This window comes from Saccopteryx bilineata, chromosome 6 (assembly GCF_036850765.1).
Source record: "Saccopteryx bilineata isolate mSacBil1 chromosome 6, mSacBil1_pri_phased_curated, whole genome shotgun sequence".
In the NCBI taxonomy this organism is placed as follows: Eukaryota; Metazoa; Chordata; class Mammalia; order Chiroptera; family Emballonuridae; genus Saccopteryx; species Saccopteryx bilineata.
Window position 1 is genome coordinate 53,621,405 of NC_089495.1, and position 24,015 is coordinate 53,645,419.

A 24,015-nucleotide genomic window follows, 5' to 3' on the forward strand; every position below is an offset into this window, starting at 1 on the left:
AGATAAAGAAGGTCACTACATACTGATAAAGGGAGCAATCCAAAAGGAAGATATAACCATTATAAATATCTACACACCTAATATAGGAGCACCTAAATATATAAAGCAGACTTTGATGGATTTAAAAGGTGAGCTCAACAGCAATACTATAATAGTAGGGGATTTCAATACCCCATTAACATCACTAGATAGATCCTCAAGAAATAAAATTAACAAAGAAACAGCAGACTTAAAGGACATATTAGATCAACTGGATTTAATAGATATCTTTAGAACCTTTCACCCTAAAACAGCAGAATATACATTCTTTTCAAGTCCTCATGGTACATTCTCTAGAATAGACCACATGTTAGGGCACAAAAGCGGTCTCAATAAATTTAAGAAGATTGAAATCATATCGAGCACTTTCTCTGATCACAGTGGCATTAAACTAGAAATCAACCACAACAGAAAAACTGAAAAATACTCAAACACTTGGAAACTAAATAGCATGTTATTAAATAACAAATGGGTAAATAATGAGATCAAAGAAGAAATTTAAAAATTCCTAGAAACAAACGATAATGAGCATACATCAACTCAAAATTTATGGGACACAGCAAAAGCAGTTCTGAGAGAGAAGTTTATAGCATTACAGGCATACCTCAAGAAGCTAGAAAAAGCTCAAATAAACAACTTGACCGTACATCTAAAAGAACTAGAAAAAGAACAGCAAGTAAAGCCCAGAGCTAGTAGAAGGAAGGAAATAATAAAGATCAGAGCAGAAATAAGTGACATAGAGGCTAAGGAAGCAATACAGAGGATTGGTGAGGCCAGGAGCTGGTTCTTTGAAAGGATAAACAAGATCAATGAACCTTTAACCAGACTCACCAAGAAAAAAAGAGAGAGAACTCAAATAAATAAAATTAGAAGCGAGAGTGGAGAAATAACAACTGACACAACAGAAATACAAGGTATTGTGGGAAAATACTATGAAGAATTGTATGCCAAAGAACTAGACAACCTAGATGAAATGGACAAGTTCCTTGAAACATATAATCTTCCAAAGATTAATCTGGAAGAATCAGAAAACCTAAACAGACAAATTACAACAAATGAGATTGAAACAGTTATCAAAAAACTCCCAAAAAAGAAAAGTCCTGGGCCTGATGGCTTCACAGGTGAATTCTACCAAATATTCAAAGAAGAACTAACTCCTATCCTTCTCAAACTATTTCAAAAAATTCAAGAGGAAGGAAGACTTCCAAGCTGCTTTTATGAGGCGAGCATAATTCTGATTCGAAAACCAGGCAAAGACAACACAAGGAAAGAAAATTATAGGCCAATATCCCTGATGAATTTAGATGCAAAAATCCTCAACAAAATATTAGCAAACTGGATCCAGCAATATATGAAAAAAATCGTACACCATGATCAAGTGGGATTTATTCTTGGGAGGCAAGGCTGGTACAATATTCGCAAGTCAATCAATGTGATTCATTACCTAAACAAAAGGAAGGAGAAAAACCACATGATAATTACAATAGATGCAGAAAAAGCATTTGCTAAAATCCAGCACTCATTCATGATCAAGACTCTCAGCAAAGTGGGAATACAGGGAACATACCTCAACATGATAAAGGCCATCTATGACAAACCCACAGCCAATATCATACTCAATGGGCAAAAATTAAAGGCAATTCCCTTAAGATCAGGAATAAGGCAGGGGTGCCCCCTTTCACCACTCTTATTCAACATAGTTCCGGAAGTCCTAGCCACAGCAATCAGACAAGAAAAAGAAATAAAAGGCATCCAAATTGGAAAAGAAGAAGTAAAACTATCATTATTTGCAGATGACATGATATTGTATGTAGAAAACCCTAAATTCGCAGTCAAAAAACTACTGGACCTGATTAATGAATTCAGCAAGGTGGCAGGATATAAAATCAATGCTCAGAAATCAGAGGCATTTTTATACACTAACAATGAACTGTCAGAAAGAGAAATCAAGGAATCAATCCCCTTTACCATTGCAACCAAAAAAATAAAGTACCTAGGAATAAACTTAACCAGGGAGATTAAAGACTTGTACTCGGAAAATTATGAAACATTGATAAAAGAAATCAGGGAAGATACAAACAAGTGGAGGCATATACCGTGCTCATGGTTAGAAAGAATAAACATAATTGATTGACAAGATAACCTGGACATGTTTTCTTTGAACATATGTACCCTGATTTATTGATGTCACCCTAGTAAAATTAATTTAAAAAAAGAAAATGTATAAAAAAAACCCCTCTCAGCATAATAAGGCCATATATGACTGACAGCCAGCATCTTTTTAATGAGCAAAAACTAAAAGTGTTTCCCTTAACATTAGGAACAAGACAGAGGTTTCTGCTTTCACCATTCTTCATTCACTGGAAGTCCTAGTCACAGCAATCAGACAAGAAGAAATAAAAAGCACCCAAATTGGAAAAGAAGTAAAACTGTCATTGTGTGCAGATGACATAATAGTGTATATAGAAAACCCTAAAGATTCCACCAAAAACCTACTAGCACTCAAATGATTTCAGTAAAATAGCAGGATACAAAACAAATATACAGAAATTAGTTGCATTTTTGTACATCAGTAATGGACCATTGGAAAGGGAAACTAAGAAAACTTCCATTTACAATTGCATCAAAAAGAATAAAATACCTAAGAATAAATTTAACCAAAGAGGTAAAAGTCTTCTACTTGGAAAATTATAAAATATTGAAGAAAGAAACTGAAGAAGATACACATAAGTGATAACATATACCATGTTTGTGGATAGGGAGAAGTAACATCATCGAAATGTATACTATCCAAAACAATCTGTATATCAATGCAATTCTTAAGATACTGATGGCATATTTCATAGAACTAGAACAGATATTTTAAGAATTTATATGGAACCACAAAAGATCTCAAATAGCCACAACAATCTTGAGAAAGAAGAACAAAGTTGGAGGAAGCATGCTACCTGGTATCAAACTTTACTACAAGACTATAGTAACCAAACAACGTGGTACTGGCATAAAAATAGACATATAGATCAATGGAACAAAATAGAGAGCTCAGAGATAAACCCACACTTTAATGGTCAATTAATATTTGACAAAGGAGGCAAAAACATACAATGTGGTCAAGACAGTCTATTCAATAATTGGTGTTGGGAAAATTGAACAGATAACGAACAACTAAGTGAAACTAGGCCACCTTCTTGCAGCATACACAAGAAGAAACTCAGAATGGATTAAAGAACCATTTGTAAGGTCCTGACGGGGTGGCTAGTGGATAAAGCATTGTTCTGGCACACCTGAGGTTGCTGGTTCCATCCCTGATGGTGCTAACAAGAAACAATCATTGAGTACACAACTAAATAAAACAACTAAGTGAAACAATGAGTTGTTACTTCTCTCTCTCCCTCCCCCCACCTTCTCACTCTCAATGGGGATGAGAGGAGAGGAGGGAGAATTATAAGTAAGGCTCTAAACCACAGAAATTCTTGATGAAATCATAGGCAATCAGATCTCAGACATCTCTTCTGATATATGTCCTCAGGCAAGGGAAACAAAAGAAAAATATTTTAAAATGAGATTACATCAAACTAACAAGTTTTTTTCACAGCAAAGGAAACCATCAACAAAATCAAAGACAATATGAGAAAACATATTCACCAGTGATATATCTGATAAGCAAATAATATCTAAAATTTTTAAAATAAATTTTTATTAATTTTAATAGGGTGACATCAATAAATCAGGGTACATATATTCAAAGAAAACATGTCCAGGTTCTCTTGTCATTCAATTATGTTGCATACCCATCACCCAAAGACAGATTGTCCTCTGTCACCTTCTATCTAGTTTTTTTTTGTGCCCCTCCTCCTCCCCCTCCCCCTCTCCCTCCTTCCCTCCACCCCCCAATCACCACACTCTTGTCCATGTCTCTTAGTCTCGTTTTTATGTCCCACCAATGTATGGAATCATGCAGTTCTTGGTTTTTTCTGATTTACTTATTTCACTCCGTATAATGTTATCAAGATCCCACCATTTTGTTGTAAGTGATCCGATGTCATCATTTCTTATGGCTGAGTAGTATACCATAGTGTATATGGACCACATCTTCTTTACCCAGTCTTCTATTATTTTTTTACAGTGATTAAAGCCTTTAAGGAAACTCTTGGCCAATACAGCAAGAATCCATAAAAGAGTAATGTCCTTAACATGTTCACTAAGTCCAAGTTGGCACCAACATCATTCCAATATCCAAAATTTATAAAGAACGTATACAACTTAACACCAAAAAAAAAAATCCAAATAAAAATGGGCAGAGGACTTGAATAGGTTCTTCTCCAAAGAGGACATGTATCTGAGAAATAGACATTGGAGAGATGCTCTATATCACTAATCATCAAATAGATGAAAATTAAAACTGCAGTGAGATATCACCTCATACCAGTCAAAATGGCTATCATCAGTAAATCAACAAGAGTTAGCAAGAATGAATATAAAAGGGAACCTTCATGCACTGTTGGTAGGAATGCAGTTTGGTGCAGCTACTATAGAAAAAAGTATGGAATTTTCTCAAAAAATTAAAAATGGAACTGCCTTGGCACTAGCTGGTTGGCCCAGTGCATAGATGTCCCAGGTTTGATTCCCAGGCAAGGCACACAGGAGAGGCAATCATCTGCTTCTCCATCCCTCCCTTCCTCTTCTCCCCCTTTTTCTCTCTTTCTTCCCCTCCCGCAGTCATGGCTTAAGTGGTTCAAGTGCATCAGCCCTGGGCATTGAGGTTGGTACTGTGGAGCCTCTGCCTCAGGTGCTGAAAATGGCTCAGTTGTGAGCATGGGCCCAGATGGGCAAAGTATTGGCCCCAGACAGGGGCTGCCAGGTGGATCCCAGTCAGGGCACATGTGGGAGTCTATCTCCCCTTCTCTCACTTGGAGAAGAAGGGATAAAATGGAACTGCCTTATGATTCAGTGATCCCACTAATGGGAATATGTTCTAAGAAACCCAAAACACTAATTTGAAAGAATATATATACCCCTATGTTTATTGGAACACTGTTTATAATAACCAAGATTTGGATGCAGCCCAAGTTCCCATTAGTAGATGAGTGGATAAAAAAGCTGTGTTCCATTTACACAGTGGAATAGTAATGATCTGTTAAAAAAAATGAAATCTTACCTTTTACTACAGCATGGATGGGTCTGGAGATTATTATGCTAAGTAAAATAAGCCAGTCAGAGAAAGACAAACACTATATGATTTTACTTATATGTGGAATCTAATGAACAAAATAAACTGATGAATAAAATGGAAACAGAAGCATGGATACCTGAGACAGACGGACAGCTGTCAGGTCAGTTGAGGAAAGGGATTAAGCAAAATAAACACCATATATATTATATATGTGTTTGTTTTATATATATATAACATATGTTATACAGACTATATATAACACATAGACACAGTCAACAGTGTTGTGATTACTAGAGGAAAAGGGGGAGGTGGGGTAGATAGAATAAAGGGGATAAATGGTGATTGAAGGAGATTTGACTTTGAGTGGCATGCACACAATTCAGTATGCAGATAGTGTATTATAGAATTGTACACTTGAAACATTTTAACTTTATTAACCAATGTCACCCAATAAATTCAATTTAAAATGTTAAAAAATAAAAAATGTACACCCAGGAATGCAAGCATGTGCACATGCATGTATCATTAAGCTCATCCGTGAAGGAAAAACAAGGTAAAACGAATGGAAATTAATTTCATTTAAAGTTCTTTGAATATTTGATTACATATTCCTTTCCCAGTCTAAAAAATGTTTTTGTTTTGTTTTGGTTTGGTTTCCAAAATATAGCTGTGACTAATACTACTAATGAAGGTGAGATTGAAACAAATGAAGTTCAAGGATTTCTCTTTGAGAAACTAAAGTAAGTCTGAAAGAAGTGAAATGATATTTCCATTCTCTTAAGTTTGTGTTTATTTTATTTTTTTTTCTTCTGGCCATTTTTAAATTTGTTTTTTAGTGTAGAATTGTATGAGTACCGTATAAATTTTGTACATTACCTTGATTGCCTTTCAGTAGGTTGTCTTTTAAGTTTGTTTTTAAAGGAAATAATTCATTATGCTCTGTTGGCTTGTGATTTATGTTTTAAAAATATACATATAATAGAAAATAGGAATTGAAAATGATCAATCATCTCTGGTAGAAAACTTAACTTTATAGAATCTTTTACAGATCTAATATGTTACGAAAATCATGCTTAATATTTAGCATGAAAAAATAAAAAGTTTTATACCTCAAAAGAAGAGAAAATAATTTATTTTCTTAAATTTTTGCCACAGATTCCCGTATTAAACATTTTTTAATGTTTGGTCTTAATTTTATATCCATGTGTATGTAAACTCTGAAAAATTAAAGTTGCATTCCCCTTTTTTTCTGCATCACTCATTGAAGACAAGGAATAGGATGGTGAGTTCTCTGAATACTCATGAACGGGGATTGTAGTTTTATGTGTGTTTTCTCTCATTTACAAGAAGGGAAAGTTATTGATTTCAATATAATGGCAAAATTAATTAAATTGGAAAGACTTTTATTAATTTTTTAGTTCTTGTTTAGTATTACAAGTATTTATTAAAGAACACTTCTGGAGAATAGATAACATCTATAGAGTAAGGGGAACATTTTTGGAGACTGCCGATTTATGCAGGTGATTGAGATATTTCTAATCTGTGTTGGCCATGTTGCATGCTAATGACCTTAAAAAGTTAATACAGCTAAAAAAAAAGTTAATACAGTTTGTAAAATGGATTTATTATAAGTAAGGTATTTAGTTAGTATATAACAAAACACTTTATTCCCTTTTCAGCCGTGTCTCAACATTTTGAAATCCATAGTTCTATTCTTCTTTAAATATAACTTTTTATGGGAGTAAATTGTGTATCCTCAAAAACGCCTTTGGAACCCTGGGATATCAGTTTTTTAAAAGAGGAAATACTCAAAGTTAGTTCTATACCATTACTCAGTAGATTTAGAAAGAAAAAAAGCCCCACTTTGCTTTAAGATATTGTCTGAATAATGTATTTTTGCCTGAATTATATAATTTTAGTGAAATTATTAAGATTATGATTATATATGAAACAATATATCTCATACACTTAATATTACTTGGTAACATAAAATTTTGAGAAATGAGGGATTAATGTAATTTTTGGTAAACTTTTCTGAAGTTTTATTGCTTTTTTATTATGTCAACAGTCATAGTCTTGATTCATTTTCAAAATGTGGTTCCACATTACAAGCAAATTATAAGATATTGACACTGTTGTATGTTTACCTATTGTTATCTGTAAGATAATGCATTTCTGTATATATGTTTTATATATTTTTCATTTCACTTTTTTTTTTTATTAAGTGAGAGGCAGGGAGACAGAGCGACAGACTCCTGCATGTGCCTGAACCGGGATCCAGCATTTTTTGCCTATCTGGGGCCACTGCTCTGTTGCTCAGCAACCGAGCTGTTTTGGGGCCTGAGGCAAGGCCATGGAGCCATCCTTAGCACCTGAAGCCAATTTGCTTGAACCAGTTGAGCTATGGCTGTGGGAGGAAAAGAGAGAGAGAGAGAGAGAAGGGGGAGGGGTGGAGAAGCAGATGATCACTTTTGTGTGCCCTGACCAGGAATCAAACCTGGGATATCCATACACTGGGCCGACGTTCTACCCCTGAGCCAACCAGTCAGAACCTCATTTCACTTTTCAAAATCATTTCTCTTTATTACTGGAAATATATATTTTATGAGTTAGGATGGTAGTTAAAGGTTTTTATTTTAAAACTTTAAATCTAAATTGGCATTATGTCTTAATTTTGTGAGCAATAAAAGATTATACTTTAGATTGTGTATATAGTCAAATATTCTTTTACTACATTATTATTTGGCAGTCTCTGAAAGATAACCCAGATGTATTTATTATTAGGCAAAATTATCTTACTTTTTTATACATTTCAAACATGGAACTTTTCAGAAATAGAATAAACTCTAAGATTATATAGGAAGCATTAGTATCTTATAGAAATAGCTTTCATTTTAAATTATAAATGCAATACTTTTAACTTATAAATAAAATGTTAAAATGAAAAGTGTATAATGTAAAAACTATATAATAATTCTGCCCTCACCCTGGGATCCCTATAGATAATGTTAACATGCTAACATTTATGCTTCATGTTCCATTATTGGAATGGTAGTGACATCAGAGTTATTTATATCCTACTGCTCAAGGTCATCTTCAAGGTCTGATTTTTCACTCCTGTCTGCCTCCTGGGGGTACATGTTTTTATGAGATGCCCAGAGTCAGTCACTGCTGCAGACACCAGCATGCTGGGAGTGTCAAAAAGTGATGTGAATTTTAGAAAATTATTGAGGAACTGAATTTCAAAAATTTTAACCCGCATACATTGTGAGACGATATCTCTCCAGATTTTGTTTTGTGTTATATAATGAAAAAAAAAAGACATATATCTTTCTCCTTATTTATATTAAGTTCTGTAGGTATAATTGCATCATGATTTATTCTCTTAATGATGAACAATTAGTTTGTGTCTAATTATTTGGAAGATTGAATTTAAAAAAAAATATGGCTTATATAATGATTTATGGTAGATGATGATAATTAACATTACTTAATATTCTAATGCAGAGAAAGATACTCACATCTTAGAGATAATCTGACAGCATTCCAAAAATACCTGATTGAGAGTAACAAGGAAATGATGCCTTTGAAAGTCTGGGAACTACAAGGTATAGTATTTTGATCTGCTTTAAAACGGCAATTTGGTAACTTACCTCTGTTTTATGAAATAAGCTTTTATATAACATGATATAATTTATATTCTAGAAAGTAACAGTTACTATGGTGTAAATAATATAAATTGTTACATGACTTCTTGTGGAAATATTTAATTAAAAGTTTATCTATTGAGCAAATCATATTTTTATGTTTGTAAGACAAAATTATATGAAGTACAGTTAAATCACATTTTAGGGAATCTATAACATTGATTAAAAATTCTAACTTGTACATTAGGAGAAATCAGAACTAAATTTTAGTTTTCTTCTATTTAAAATTTTGATCTTAATAGAGTGATCATTGTATGTATCAATGTTAACTTAGAACAGCTTCTGTGCTGATATAAGCCAATATTTTGTGGCCAAAATTTATTTTGGATTGAATTATAAGTCCTTGTCAGTTTGTAATTTTCTTTTTTCTTTTTTGTAATTTTAAGTAGGTCATGGGGACATATTTTTCTCTGTGACCCGTAACTTTTATCCCATCTCTCATCTGCTTTTTAAAATAGAACAACTTACTGATATATAACTGACATACTATACAGTTTACCCAGTTGAAGTGTACTATTCAGTGGGTTTTAGCACATTTTCAGAATTCTTTAACTTTCACCACAGTCAATTTTAGAGTGTTTTTGTCATCCCCAAAAGGAAGTAATGTACACATGAAAAGTCACTCCCATTTTTCCCAACTCCTCCAACTGTAGGCAAGCACCACTCTACTTTCTTCTCCTTCAGAATGTTTTCCAGGGGATTCATAATTTGAAAAATTATAAGTGATAAAGAGCTTTGAAGGCTTATAAACAGAGAACATGTATAGTCAGCTTAGTTTTAACTAACCTTCCTAGTGTCTGTGTAAAATAGATTTGAATGGACTAGAAACAGGAAATCTGATTAAGACGTCATTGAAATAGTGTAATGAGAAGTTGAAGTATGACTACAGTAGAGGATTAGAAAGGAAGGCTGATAAGAAATGATGACATCAGAACATTTACAGCAAAATGGTGGGATCTTGATAACATGATACGAAGCGAAATAAGTAAATCAGAAAAAAAACAGGAACTGCATTATTCCATATGTAGGTGGGACATAAAAGTGGAACTAAGAGACATTGATAAGAGTGTGGTGGTTACCGGGGGGGGGGGGGAAGGGGGGAATGGGAGAGGGAATGGGGGAGGGGGAGGGGCACAAAGAAAACAAGATAGAAGGTGACAGAGGACAATCTGACTTTGGGTGATGGGTATGCATCATAATTGAACGACAAGATACCCTGGACTTGTTATCTTTGAATATATGTATCCTGATTTATTGATGTCACCCCATTAAAAAAATAAAATTATTTAAAAAATTAAAAAAAAAAAAAAAAGAAAGGAAGGCTGGATTTGGCAAATATCTAGGAGGTAAGAGTCAGAGATGGCTTTAAGAATCCTAGCTTTGGCCCTGGCCGGTTGGCTCAGTAGTAGAGCGTCGGCCTGGTGTGCAGAAGTCCCAGGTTCGATTCCCGGCCAGGGCATACAGGAGAAGCGCCCATCTGCTTCTCCACCCCTCCCCCTCTCCTTCCTCTCTGTCTCTCTCTTCCCCTCCCACAGCCGAGGCTCCATTGGAGCAAAGATGGCCCGGGCGCTGGGGATGGCTCCTTGGCCTCTGCCCCAGGCGCTAGAGTGGCTCTGGTCGCAACAAAGCGACGCCCCAGGATGGGCAGAGCATCGCCCCCTGGTGGGCGTGCTGGGTGGATCCTGGTCGGGCGCATGCGGGAGTCAGTCTGACTGTCTCTCCCTGTTTCCAGCTTCAGAAAAAATAAATAAAAAAAATTTAAAAAGAAAAAAAAAATCCTAGCTTTGATCCTGAGTACAGAGAATATAAAGCATGTAAGCAGCTTTGGGGGCCCAGAGATAATGAGACTGGCATTAAAATGATTGACTTAAAGTGACTGTGACATACTCAGATGATAAGGGCCAGTAGTAAGGTGAGTATAAAGTCCTTAAGCTAAAAAGAGATGATTTAAAATGTTGAAAATCATAGCATAAAGTTTTTTAAAAGGAGAAGGTGCTACCTCTTAAGTGTAGAGTGAACAAATCAGTGTACAAGGGAGGGTGCTGTGGTGCTCAGGTGTGGGTGGGCAGGGCAATCAGTGTACAAGGGAGGGTGCTGTGGTGTCAGGTGTGGGTGGACAGGGCACTCAGTGTACAAGGGAGGGTGCTGTGGTGTCAGGTATGGGTGGGCAGGGCACTCAGTGTACAAGGGAGGGTGCTGTGGTGTCAGGTGTGGGTGGGCAGGGCACTCAGTGTACAAGGGAGGGTGCTGTGGTGTCAGGTGTGGGTGGGCAGGGCACTCAGTGTACAAGGGAGGGTGCTGTGGTGTCAGGAATGGGTGGGCAGGGCACTCAGTGTACAAGGGAGGGTGCTGTGGTGTCAGGTGTGGGTGGGCAGGGCACTCAGTGTACAAGGGAGGGTGCTGTGGTGTCAGGTGTGGGTGGACAGGGCACTCAGTGTACAAGGGAGGGTGCTGTGGTGTCAGGTGTGGGTGGGCAGGGCAATCAGTGTACAAGGGAGGGTGCTGTGGTGTCAGGTGTGGGTGGGCAGGGCAATCAGTGTACAAGGGAGGGTGCTGTGGTGTCAGGTGTGGGTGGGCAGGGCACTCAGTGTACAAGGGAGGGTGCTGTGGTGTCAGGTGTGGGTGGGCAGGGCAATCAGTGTACAAGGGAGGGTGCTGTGGTGTCAGGTGTGGGTGGGCAGGGCACTCAGTGTACAAGGGAGGGTGCTGTGGTGTCAGGTGTGGGTGGACAGGGCACTCAGTGTACAAGGGAGGGTGCTGTGGTGTCAGGTGTGGGTGGGCAGGGCACTCAGTGTACAAGGGAGGGTGCTGTGGTGTCAGGTGTGGGTGGGCAGGGCACTCAGTGTACAAGGGAGGGTGCTGTGGTGTCAGGTGTGGGTGGACAGGGCACTCAGTGTACAAGGGAGGGTGCTGTGGTGTCAGGTGTGGGTGGACAGGGCACTCAGTGTACAAGGGAGGGTGCTGTGGTGCTCAGGTGTGGGTGGGCAGGGCAATCAGTGTACAAGGGAGGGTGCTGTGGTGTCAGGTGTGGGTGGGCAGGGCAATCAGTGTACAAGGGAGGGTGCTGTGGTGTCAGGTGTGGGTGGACAGGGCACTCAGTGTACAAGGGAGGGTGCTGTGGTGTCAGGTGTGGGTGGGCAGGGCACTCAGTGTACAAGGGAGGGTGCTGTGGTGTCAGGTGTGGGTGGGCAGGGCACTCAGTGTACAAGGGAGGGTGCTGTGGTGTCAGGTGTGGGTGGGCAGGGCACTCAGTGTACAAGGGAGGGTGCTGTGGTGTCAGGAATGGGTGGGCAGGGCACTCAGTGTACAAGGGAGGGTGCTGTGGTGTCAGGTGTGGGTGGGCAGGGCACTCAGTGTACAAGGGAGGGTGCTGTGGTGTCAGGTGTGGGTGGACAGGGCACTCAGTGTACAAGGGAGGGTGCTGTGGTGTCAGGTGTGGGTGGGCAGGGCAATCAGTGTACAAGGGAGGGTGCTGTGGTGTCAGGTGTGGGTGGGCAGGGCAATCAGTGTACAAGGGAGGGTGCTGTGGTGTCAGGTGTGGGTGGGCAGGGCACTCAGTGTACAAGGGAGGGTGCTGTGGTGTCAGGTGTGGGTGGGCAGGGCAATCAGTGTACAAGGGAGGGTGCTGTGGTGTCAGGTGTGGGTGGGCAGGGCACTCAGTGTACAAGGGAGGGTGCTGTGGTGTCAGGTGTGGGTGGACAGGGCACTCAGTGTACAAGGGAGGGTGCTGTGGTGTCAGGTGTGGGTGGGCAGGGCACTCAGTGTACAAGGGAGGGTGCTGTGGTGTCAGGTGTGGGTGGGCAGGGCACTCAGTGTACAAGGGAGGGTGCTGTGGTGTCAGGTGTGGGTGGACAGGGCACTCAGTGTACAAGGGAGGGTGCTGTGGTGTCAGGTGTGGGTGGACAGGGAAATCAGTGTACAAGGGAGGGTGCTGTGGTGCTCAGGTGTGGGTGGGCAGGGCAATCAGTGTACAAGGGAGGGTGCTGTGGTGTCAGGTGTGGGTGGGCAGGGCAATCAGTGTACAAGGGAGGGTGCTGTGGTGTCAGGTGTGGGTGGACAGGGCACTCAGTGTACAAGGGAGGGTGCTGTGGTGTCAGGTATGGGTGGGCAGGGCAATCAGTGTACAAGGGAGGGTGCTGTGGTGTCAGGTGTGGGTGGGCAGGGCACTCAGTGTACAAGGGAGGGTGCTGTGGTGTCAGGTGTGGGTGGACAGGGCAATCAGTGTACAAGGGAGGGTGCTGTGGTGCTCAGGTGTGGGTGGGCAGGGCACTCAGTGTACAAGGGAGGGTGCTGTGGTGCTCAGGTGTGGGTGGGCAGGGCACTCAGTGTACAAGGGAGGGTGCTGTGGTGTCAGGTGTGGGTAGGCAGGGCACTCAGTGTACAAGGGAGGGTGCTGTGGTGTCAGGTGTGTGTGGGCAGGGAAATCAGTGTACAAGGGAGGGTGCTGTGGTGTCAGGTGTGTGTGGGCAGGGAAATCAGTGTACAAGGGAGGGTGCTGTGGTGTCAGGTGTGTGTGGGCAGGGAAATCAGTGTACAAGGGAGGGTGCTGTGGTGTCAGGTGTGGGTGGGCAGGGCAATCAGTGTACAAGGGAGGGTGCTGTGGTGTCAGGTGTGGGTGGACAGGGCACTCAGTGTACAAGGGAGGGTACTGTGGTGTCAGGTGTGGGTGGACAGGGCACTCAGTGTACAAGGGAGGGTGCTGTGGTGTCAGGTGTGGGTGGACAGGGCACTCAGTGTACAAGGGAGGGTGCTGTGGTGTCAGGTGTGGGTGGGCAGGGCACTCAGTGTACAAGGGAGGGTGCTGTGGTGTCAGGTGTGTGTGGGCAGGGCAATCAGTGTACAAGGGAGGGTGCTGTGGTGTCAGGTGTGGGTGGGCAGGGCACTCAGTGTACAAGGGAGGGTGCTGTGGTGCTCAGGTGTGGGTGGGCAGGGCACTCAGTGTACAAGGGAGGGTGCTGTGGTGCTCAGGTGTGGGTGGGCAGGGCAATCAGTGTACAAGGGAGGGTGCTGTGGTGCTCAGGTGTGGGTGGGCAGGGCAATCAGTGTACAAGGGAGGGTGCTGTGGTGTCAGGTGTGGGTGGGCAGGGCACTCAGTGTACAAGGGAGGGTGCTGTGGTGTCAGGTGTGGGTGGGCAGCAGAGCCCATGAAGAGGACAGTGCAATGATGAGAAATGGCAGAGTTCACTATGGAAACGAGAAGAAACAAATTTTCAGGAAAAAGAAAGTAATATCTTTTCTTCATTTTTTGATTGATTTAACAAAATTTGTGTGTCTACTAGGTGTCAGTCATGTCCCTACATCCATGGTGTTATAAACTTGGGCTAAGACCTACATAGTAGGAAATATATTTTACATCAGCAGCCATTACACAGTGTATAATGTATGAATACATAAATATTCTCAAAACTAAAAAAAAAAAAAAGCTTCAGCATACAGTAGGTATGTTTACTACATTTTATTATCTCTGACAGAACTTCTTATACTTTAACCTATTTCATTAGAAAAAAAGTATCACACTATTTAATCTGATTTCACTACATATTAACTCATGGATTCCAGCTGACAGTTTGAAAGACACTAAATTTTGAAAATAGAATGATAAGTTAAAACAGATATCATGTTTCTCTAAAGGATCTTAGATAAACATAAATAATTTTTAAAACAATATAAAAATTACCATATTAGGTGCTGCAAAAATAAAGATACATAGGTTAAGTAGGGTGTGTGCTAGGAACATCTGGTATAGTAGGGAAGGAAGGGGGAACAGAAAGGGAAGTTTTCCTACAGAAGTGGCGACTGACTTGAGGTATCAGGAGGGCTTGGAATAAATTTGAGGATGGGTTATTTAGAGAAAATATCAAAGGTATTTGTGAGCAATTGGATATGGGGTGTGAGGGAAAAGGAGATATCAAGAACAATGGTTTGATTCAAGGTTTTCCCAGCTGGAGGAACAATGGTGATATTTACTGAAAAGAGAAGACTAAAGAGGACCATAGAGGCAAAAATGAGGTGGGAATACCATTAATTTACTAAACATGCTGCTTTTGAAGTATCCAAGTGGCAAAGGTGAGAAGGCATTAAATATTGGGATTTGGATTTCAGAGTCAAGGTGTAGAAGTTAAATAGCAGTTTATGAACCATCTAGGTATGGAACATTTTAGACAAAAAAGATGTTAATAGAATCTGATAATATTTTATTTCTTGTTATTTGCAGTTTATCTGATTTCATAAGTGAATTTTCAGGGACTTTCAAGTAAATTGTATGCAGAAAATTGGTCATGTGAAGGAGAACTACATTCATGTTATAAAAAGTTTATTTATTTATTTTTATTTTTTTGTATTTTTCTTAAGTGAATAGCTAGGAGGCAGAGACACACTCTTGCATGCACTTGACTGGGATCCACCTGTCAAGCCCACTGTGAGGCGATGCTCTGCCCATCTGGGGCTATTCCTTCATTGCAACAGGAGCCATTTAGTGCCTGAGGTGAGGTCATGGAGCCGTCCTCAGTGCCTGAGCCAGCTTGCTCCAGTGGCACCTTAGCTGCAGGAGGGGAAGAGAGAGATAGAAAGAAGGGAGAGGGGGCAGGGGGGGAGAAGCAGATGGTCGCTTCTCCTGTGTGCCCTGGCTGGGAATCAAACTTGGGACTTCCACATGCTGGGCCGACACTCTACCACTGAGCCAATCGGCCAGGGCTTCATGTTATAAAAAGTTTTAAAAGACTAATTGGGCTATCAAACCTGAGTAAAATATAGTTTCCATGATCATAGTAATTAATGATGGTGATTGATGATGATAAAAATATTAGCCAATACTGTGTCTGGCATGGTAGTAGGCTCTTTGTATGCATTACCCTAACTTAAAAATTTATGTAGCCCTGGCCGGTTGGCTCAGAGGTAGAGCGTCGGCCTGGCGTGCGGGGGACCCAGGTTCGATTCCCGGCCAGGGCACATAGGAAAAGCGCCCATTTGCTTCTCGCCCCCCAACCCCTCCTTCCTCTCTGTCTCTCTCTTCCCCTCCCGCAGCCGAGGCTCCATTGGAGCAAAGATGGCCCGGGCGCTGGGGATGGCTCCTTGGCCTCGCCCCAGGCGCTAGAGTGGCTCTGGTCGCGGCAGAGCAACGCCGCGGAGGGGCAGAGCATCGCCCCCTGGTGGGCAGAGCGTCGCCCCTGGTGGGCGTGCCGGGTGGATCCCGGTCGGGCGCATGCGGGAATCTGTCTGACTGTCTCTCCCCGTTTCCAGCTTCAGAAAAATACAAAAAAGAAAAAAAATTATGTAATATAGATGTTCCACTATCCAATATGAGGAAATTTCAAGAAATAGACCCATAGAATAGGTTACAAATATGATAAAGCACCAATCAAGGATACCTAAAATAAGCAAATTTGTCTCATGTTAGAGCCCAAATTCTTTCTTTATCACCATTTTGTACTATTTTTGAGTATAACATTGTTCAGCCAAATGCTGTCAGGCAACATCATTGATCATACACTTTCCTCAAAAGAAATACTCTTCTAAAAGTTGTTACATCAAATCAATTACATAAGTAATGCTCTTAAGTTTTCTCACTAAAAAACCATATATTCCTAAATGTGTACATACCAGTTAAAAATTATGTTGCTTATAAATGCCTAAAGAATAGCACATCACAGTTGTGGGTTTGATCCCTGGTCAGGACTCATACAAGGTTCAACCAATGAATGTGTAGATCAGATCAGTGGAACAGCAAATCAGTGTTTCTGTCTCTCTCTTTCTCTCTCACCTCCCTCTCTTTCTAAAAAAATAAATAAATAAAATTCAAACATGAATATATGGTGAGAAGGGTTGAGTAAATTACTTAAATTATATGGAAATGTCTATAAAGGTATGGCATTATGCTAGAGTTTTAATGATTTTTTTTCCCTTCCAGATCTTAGTTTTCAAGCAGCTTCTCAAATAATGGCCACTCCAGTTTATGATTCCTTAAAAGTAATGAAAGACATTTCTCAAAACTTCCCCATAAAATCCAGGTATAGTAAAGTTTATTGATTTGATTATAGCCAGAATTCTTTCCATTAAATAAATTTTATGAAAATAACTGATTTCACTTAACAGAATGATGTCAATTAATTCTAGTACATATAGTGTTTATAAACTTAGCCTTTCCTCAGTACGTATGTTGTTTGTGGACATATATTCTGAAAATTACCTGTTGGCATAAACACATGTGATGATATTATTTCATGCAAATTTATCTATATGGAAAAAACACAAAATAGCATTTTTAATAAAGTATTTTGTATATGCTGCCGAAGCAAACACTAATCAAGTATTTTTGAAAAGTAAATATCTAGTAGTAAGCAAGGTCTGACAATACTTAATGCCCATAGATAGTGTACATGAACTTTGATTGACAGTGTCTGTCCTATCTGAATTAAATACCCTTGTCAAATGAAAGCCATAATACCATTTGTCAAATGGGCTATACAGAAATGTTCTGAAGCCTGCGGAGTTGTTCATTTCTTACACAAGGTATTATATTATCTTGAATTATAGATTAGTCCTAAACATTTAAGGAGTAATGAGTTATATCAATATTTATTTTCCCAGATCTCTGACCAGAATTGCTGTAAATCAACATATGAAGAAGGAAATACAAAAAAATCAACAGGTTTGTTTGAATGCCTTTTTTAAAAAAATTTACTATATTCATCACTCTTTCAGACTTTGGCTGTTTAATTTTCATACAAAAATGAAAACATTCAAAAAAAATGAAAACATTCATTTGTACTTTTTGATTATTGAAACAATTCGGCCTGACCTGTGGTGGAGCAGTGGGTAAAACATCGACCTGGAACACTCGGGTCGCTGGTTTGACACCTCTGTCTTGCCTGGTCAAGACACATATGGGAGTTGATGCTTCCTGCTCTTCCCCCCTTCTCTCTCTCTCTCACCCCCGCTCTAAAATGAATAAATTTTTAAAAAGAAACAATTTAAGCTTTTCTACTTTTGTACTGTCTACATACAGTCAGTGATTCTAGCCAGTCTTTTCTGACATGTATTCTACTTACCTCCTCATTTATCCTGTACCCCAAAACTTTCGCCCATGTAGTGTGATTTTCTTCACAAGATAAAAAATAAAAGCTATGAGTTAATTATTATTTCTCATAATTAGTTTTGCTTAAAATTTTGAGGACCAAATCAAGTTTAGACCATTGGAAGATTACTAGAATCTTACCACATATAGGACACAATTGGTGGTTTGGTAAGATTCTGCCAAATGGTTACTTAACTTTAGACCCCAAATGATGCTAATTGTGTTGATATTTGTGTAGTGCTTAGAGTATCTCCTGGTTTTATTACACAGGGCTAGTTTGGCTTTAAGTAATATGATACAATACCAGATGCATAGAGTCCCACAGAGTAGTTTATTTTTTTCACCTAAAAAGAAGTGTTAAAATAGGTGGCTGCAGGCATGGATTTTTTTTTCTTTTTATGGTCGCAGAATTACTGTCACAGCTAACAACTTATGTGAATGCAAAGCAGAAGGAGGCAGGAATATGGTAACGACCATGTTCATCCTCACTAAAGCCTTCCTGGAACATTTCAGCCAACTTTGACTTTCATTTCATTGGCCAAAATTTTGTAATATGGCTATCCCTAGCTGAAGGGTGGGTAGAAAAGTCAGTGTTTACTTTTCTAGTAATTGAGGCAAGTAGAGGAGAAGTAGGTTAGGAATGGTGCTAGATTAGATAGCCAGTAGTGCCTATCACACTGAAACCACAGAAACAGAGTAAACTATTAGTAAATGTCCGCTGTTGGAATGTTGACAACTACATTGATAAGTAGACGCTTCATTCATTTGGTGTGGGTATTAGGAACCATAACACATCATTCCTACCTGGGGTGTTCTTTATGATCACTTAACAAATTCTTATCTTTTAAAACTGAGTTGTGCCAAAGCTTTTTAATCCAGGTGTGGGGGAGGAGACGGAGGGGTTGAGGGAGGGGAGGGACACAAAGAAAACCAGTTAGAAGGTGAGGGAAGACAATTGGACTTTGGGTGATGGGAATGCAGCATAATCAAATGTCAAAATAACCTGGAGATGTTTTCTCTGAACATATGTACCCTGATTTATCAATGTCACCCTATTAAAATTAATTAAAAAAAACTGAGTTGTGGCATTACTCCTTTCTGTAATTTTCTTAATTGCTCTTACCATTCTTCAGGCAGAATGTTTTCTTATACAAGTTACCATATTTGTTTGAATAATGCCACCTGCAATAAGAATGGGAGAAAAAGGCCCTGGCCAGTTGGCTAAGCAGTAGAGCGTTGGCCTGGCATGCAGGAGTCCCGGGTTCGATTCCTGGCCAGGGCATACAGGAGAAGCGCCCATCTGCTTCTCCACCCTTCCCCCTCTCCTTCCTCTCTGTCTCTCTCTTCCCCTCCCGCAGCCAAGGCTCCATTGGAGCAAAGTTGGCCTGGGAGCTGAGGATGGCTCCATGGCCTCTGCCTTAGGTGCTAGAATGGCTCTGGTTGCAACAGAGCAACACCCCAGATGGGCAGAGCATCGCCCCCTAGTGGGCATGCCGGGTGGATCCTGGCCGAGTGCATGCGGGAGTCTGTCTGACTCCCCGTTTCCAACTTCAGAAAAATAAAAAATAAAAAAAATAAATAAAAAAGAATGGGAGAAAAATGGGAAAGAAAAGAATACCAGACTATCTGTGGCTTCACACAGTCCAATGCTTATTTTCTTATTTAACGTCCAAAGTGTTTGTTACTGGTCATCAGAGCTTTGTTTTATGGGGTGATTTTGGGTCCAAAGGCTGGAGGATTTTCTAAGGTTAAAGAGGAAATGTTGTGAAAATAAAAGGGATAATTAGAAGTACTAAAGATCCAAATCACCAAATGTGATAATTTTAGAGGTAGATTACACAGTCGTGACAGTCAAAACCAGTCACTGAAGTGGAGTGAAAGTCAAAGTTAGTAGAAAGTAAATCAGGAAACTCTGAATCTGGGGGTATGGATGAGCACAGTACCTGGCATAGAGTATTCCCTCAGAAATACTTGTTGAATTGAAAGCTTTTGAGTTCACGTGTTATTTATAATACATTCTATATTTAGCAATGTAAGATCTGTTGTAGCAGTTATTAGCATCCCAATATATAAACTGAGATTCAGTGGTTTCTTCTGGTTCACAGAATTGGTACAATACAGAACCAGAATTTGTGCCTTGATCTATAGGTCATTTCAGAACAACTTAATAAGCATTTTGAATTTGTTTAAGTATTAAACACCTTGCCAGGTAACTGGAAGACAAAAATATGTGGGGAAATTTAAAAATTTTATCTAGTCACTTTTCTTCTAAATATTCTTCATTGACTCCTCTTGTTAGAAGAATAGCATACAAATGCTAGTGAGGTGTATTTAAATAAAACCAGGTGAATAGGGAGAGTCTGGTGTAAACTGCTAGCTTCCCACAAAAATCACAGGGAAACTTGCTAATCAAGCAAAGCTGAGTTTAATAAGCTTGTTCAATAGAGAAACCAGCACCTTGATAGAAGCATGTTAGTGTCTAAAAAGGACATTAGGGTAAGGTATATATAGGGTTGCTAGAGAGGTCTCTGTTCAAGTGGTTTAAGTTGGGTCTTTCAAGGTGAGGAATTGTTTGGGATTGGATAGAGGTTGTAACACAGTAATTGAGGATTGGTAAACTCAAACATGATACTTTTTTTTTTTTTTTTTCATTTTTCTGAAGCTGGAAACAGGGAGAGACAGTCAGACAGACTCCCGCATGCGCCCGACCGGGATCCACCCGGCACGCCCACCAGGGGCGACGCTCTGCCCACCAGGGGGCGATGCTCTGCCCATCCTGGGCGTCGCCATGTTGCGACCAGAGCCACTCTAGCGCCTGGGGCAGAGGCCACAGAGCCATCCCCAGCGCCCGGGCCATCTTTGCTCCAATGGAGCCTTGGCTGCGGGAGGGGAAGAGAGAGACAGAGAGGAAAGCGCAGCGGAGGGGTGGAGTAGCAAATGTGCGCTTCTCCTGTGTGCCCTGGCCGGGAATCGAACCCGGGTCCTCCGCACGCTAGGCCGACGCTCTACCGCTGAGCCAACCAGCCAGGGCCATGATACTTTTTTAAATAAGTTGGGTGATACTGGTTAATAAAATTATATAGTTTAAAGCAGGGGTCCCCAAACTACGGCCCGCTGGCCGCATGCAGCCCCCTGAGGCCATTTATCCGGCCCCCTGCCACACTTCCCGAAGGGGCACCTCTTTCATTGGTGGTCAGTGAGAGGAGCACATTGACCATCTCATTAACTAAAAGCAGGCTCATAGTTCCCATTGAAATACTGGTCAGTTTGTTGATTTAAATTTACTTGTTCTTTATTTTAAATATTGTATTTGTTCCCGTTTTGTTTTTTTACTTTAAAATAAGATATGTGCAGTGTGCATAGGGATTTGTTCATAGTTTTTTTATAGTCCGGCCCTCCAACAGTCTGAGGGACAGTGAACTGGCCCCCTGTGTAAAAAGTTTGGGGACCCCTGGTTTAAAGTGTACAATTCTATGATATATCATCTGTATATTACATTGTATGCCCACCTCTCAAAGTCTTATTTTCTTCCATCACCATATATTTGACCTCTTTTACCTTAATACTCCCAACCCCCTTCCCTCTAGTAACCACCATACTGTTTGTTGTCTGTGTCAAGGAGTTTTTGTGTATTCGTCTTATTTGTTCATTTGTTACCTTCAGTGTTATATCCCACATATGAGTAACATCATACGGTTCTTGGCTTTCTCTGACTGACTTATTTCACTTAGCATGATATTCTCAAGGTTCATCTATATAGTTGCAGTATTTCAACTTTTTTATGGCTGAGTAGTATTTCATACTGTATATGTACCACATCTTTATCCAGCCCTCTATCAAAGGACACTTTGGTTGTTTCCATGTTTTGGCCACTATGAATAATGAATGCTGCAGTGACTATAGGAATGCATATATCTTTGCAAAAAGGAGATTTCAAGTTTTTATGGTAGATACCTAGAAGAGGGATTACAGGGTCATATGGTAACCCTATTCTTCGTTTTCTGAGGAACCTCCATACAGTTTTTCATAGTGGCTGTACCAGTTTACATTCCCACCAGCAGTGAATGAGGATTCTTTTCTTCACAATCTCTCCAACACTTGTTATTATTTGTCTTGTTGATAATAGTTATTTTAATAGGTTTGATGTAATAACTCATTGTAGTTTTGATTTGCATTTCCCTAATAGCTAGTGAAGTTGAGCGTCATTTTATATATCTGTTGACTATTTGTTTGTCTTCTTGGTCTATGTGTCTGTTTTTCTGCCAATACCATGCTGTTTTGATTATTGTCACTTTGTAGTATAATTCGAAGTCAGGACATGTGAAACCCTTGTCTTCATGCTTTTTTATTTCAGGATTACTTTGGCTATTCTGGGTCTTTTAGGGTTCCATACAAATCTGATGATACTTTGTTCTGTTTCTTTTTTTTTTAATGTCATTGGGATTTTGAAGGGGATTACATTACATTTTTATGTTGCTTTGGGTAATATGGCCATTTTAACTATGTTGATTCCTTCAATTCATGAACACAGAATATTTTCCTATTCCTTTGTGATTTTTTTCAATCATTTAAAAAATTTTTTTTCATCTATTCCAAGTGAAAGGATAGGCGATAGAGAGACAGACACCCACATGTACACCAAACAGGATCCAGCAGGCAACCCCCGACTTAGGCCAATGCGCTGCCCATCTGGGGCAATGTTCGTAACTGAGCTATGTTTAGTGCCTGAGGCAGAGGCTCCAAGGAGCCATCCTTAACGCCTGGGGCTGATATGCTTGAACCAGTAGAGCCATGGCTGTGGGAGGGGAAGAGAGAGAGAGAGAGAGAGAGAGAGAGAGAGAGAGAGGAGGGAGGGGTGGAGAAGCTGATGGTTGCTTCTCCTGTGTGCCCTGACAGGGACACATGCTGGCTGAAGCTCTATGACTAAGTCAACCAGCCAGGGCCATTTTTAATCTCTTTTTATAATGTTCTTTAGTTTTCAGTGTACAGGTTCTTCACATCTTTTGTTAGGTTTATTCCTAAGTATTATATTCTTTGTGTGGTAATTACAAAAGGAATTTTTTTTCTAAATTTTATTGTTAGTATATAGGAATACAATGGATTTTTGAACATTGATTTTATATCCTGTAACTTTACTCTATTTGTTTATTGTTTCTAATAGCTTCTTTTTGAAGTGTTCAGGGTTTTCTATATAAAACATTATGTCATCTGCAAAAATGAGAGTTTTACTTCTTCATTTCCAATTTACATGCCGTTTCTTTTTCTTGGCTGATTGTTCTGGCTAGGACTATAAGAACTACACTGAATAACAAATGTAAGAGTGCACATCCTTTGGCACAAAAAAAGAAAACTACAGACCAATATCTCTAATGAATACAGATGCTAAAATACTAAACAAAATACTAGCAAATCGAATACAACAACATATTAAAAAAATAATACATCATGATCAAGTGGGATTCATCCCAGAATCTCAAGGATGGTTCAACATACGTAAAACGGTTAACGTAATACACCATATCAACAAAACAAAGAACAAAAACCACATGATCTTATCAATAGACGCAGAAAAGGCTTTCGATAAAATACAACACAATTTTATGTTTAAGACTCTCAACAAAATGGGTATAGAAGGAAAATATCTCAACATGATAAAGGCCATATATGATAAACCATCAGCTAACATCATATTAAATGGCACTAAACTGAAGGCTTTCCCCCTTAAATCAGGAACAAGACAGAGTTGTCCACTCTCTCCACTCTTATTTAATGTGGTACTAGAGGTTCTCGCCACAGCAATCAGACAAGACAAAGAAATAAAAGGCATCCATATCGGAAAAGAAGAAGTAAAGCTATCACTTTTTGCAGATGATATGATCCTATACATCGAAAACCCCAAAGAATCCACAAAAAGACTACTAGAAACAATAAGCCAATACAGTAAGGTCGCAGGATACAAAATTAACATACAGAAGTCAATAGCCTTTCTATATGCCAACAATGAAACAATTCAGAACGAACTC

At 39.8% G+C, this 24,015-nt stretch overlaps 1 protein-coding gene across 3 annotated transcripts in view; it reads left to right on the forward strand.

The window, feature by feature from the left end:
- UGGT2 (UDP-glucose glycoprotein glucosyltransferase 2) overlaps positions 1 to 24,015 on the forward strand; it is a 282,351-nt gene that overhangs the window by 61,069 nt on the left and 197,267 nt on the right. For all 3 annotated transcript variants that reach the window (XM_066236801.1, XM_066236802.1, XM_066236804.1), the window contains exons 7-10: positions 5,880 to 5,952; positions 8,720 to 8,820; positions 16,826 to 16,925; positions 17,506 to 17,566. In XM_066236801.1, coding sequence (XP_066092898.1) covers positions 5,880 to 5,952; positions 8,720 to 8,820; positions 16,826 to 16,925; positions 17,506 to 17,566 — 335 coding nt within the window. The remainder of the gene's footprint in view (positions 1 to 5,879; positions 5,953 to 8,719; positions 8,821 to 16,825; positions 16,926 to 17,505; positions 17,567 to 24,015) is intronic.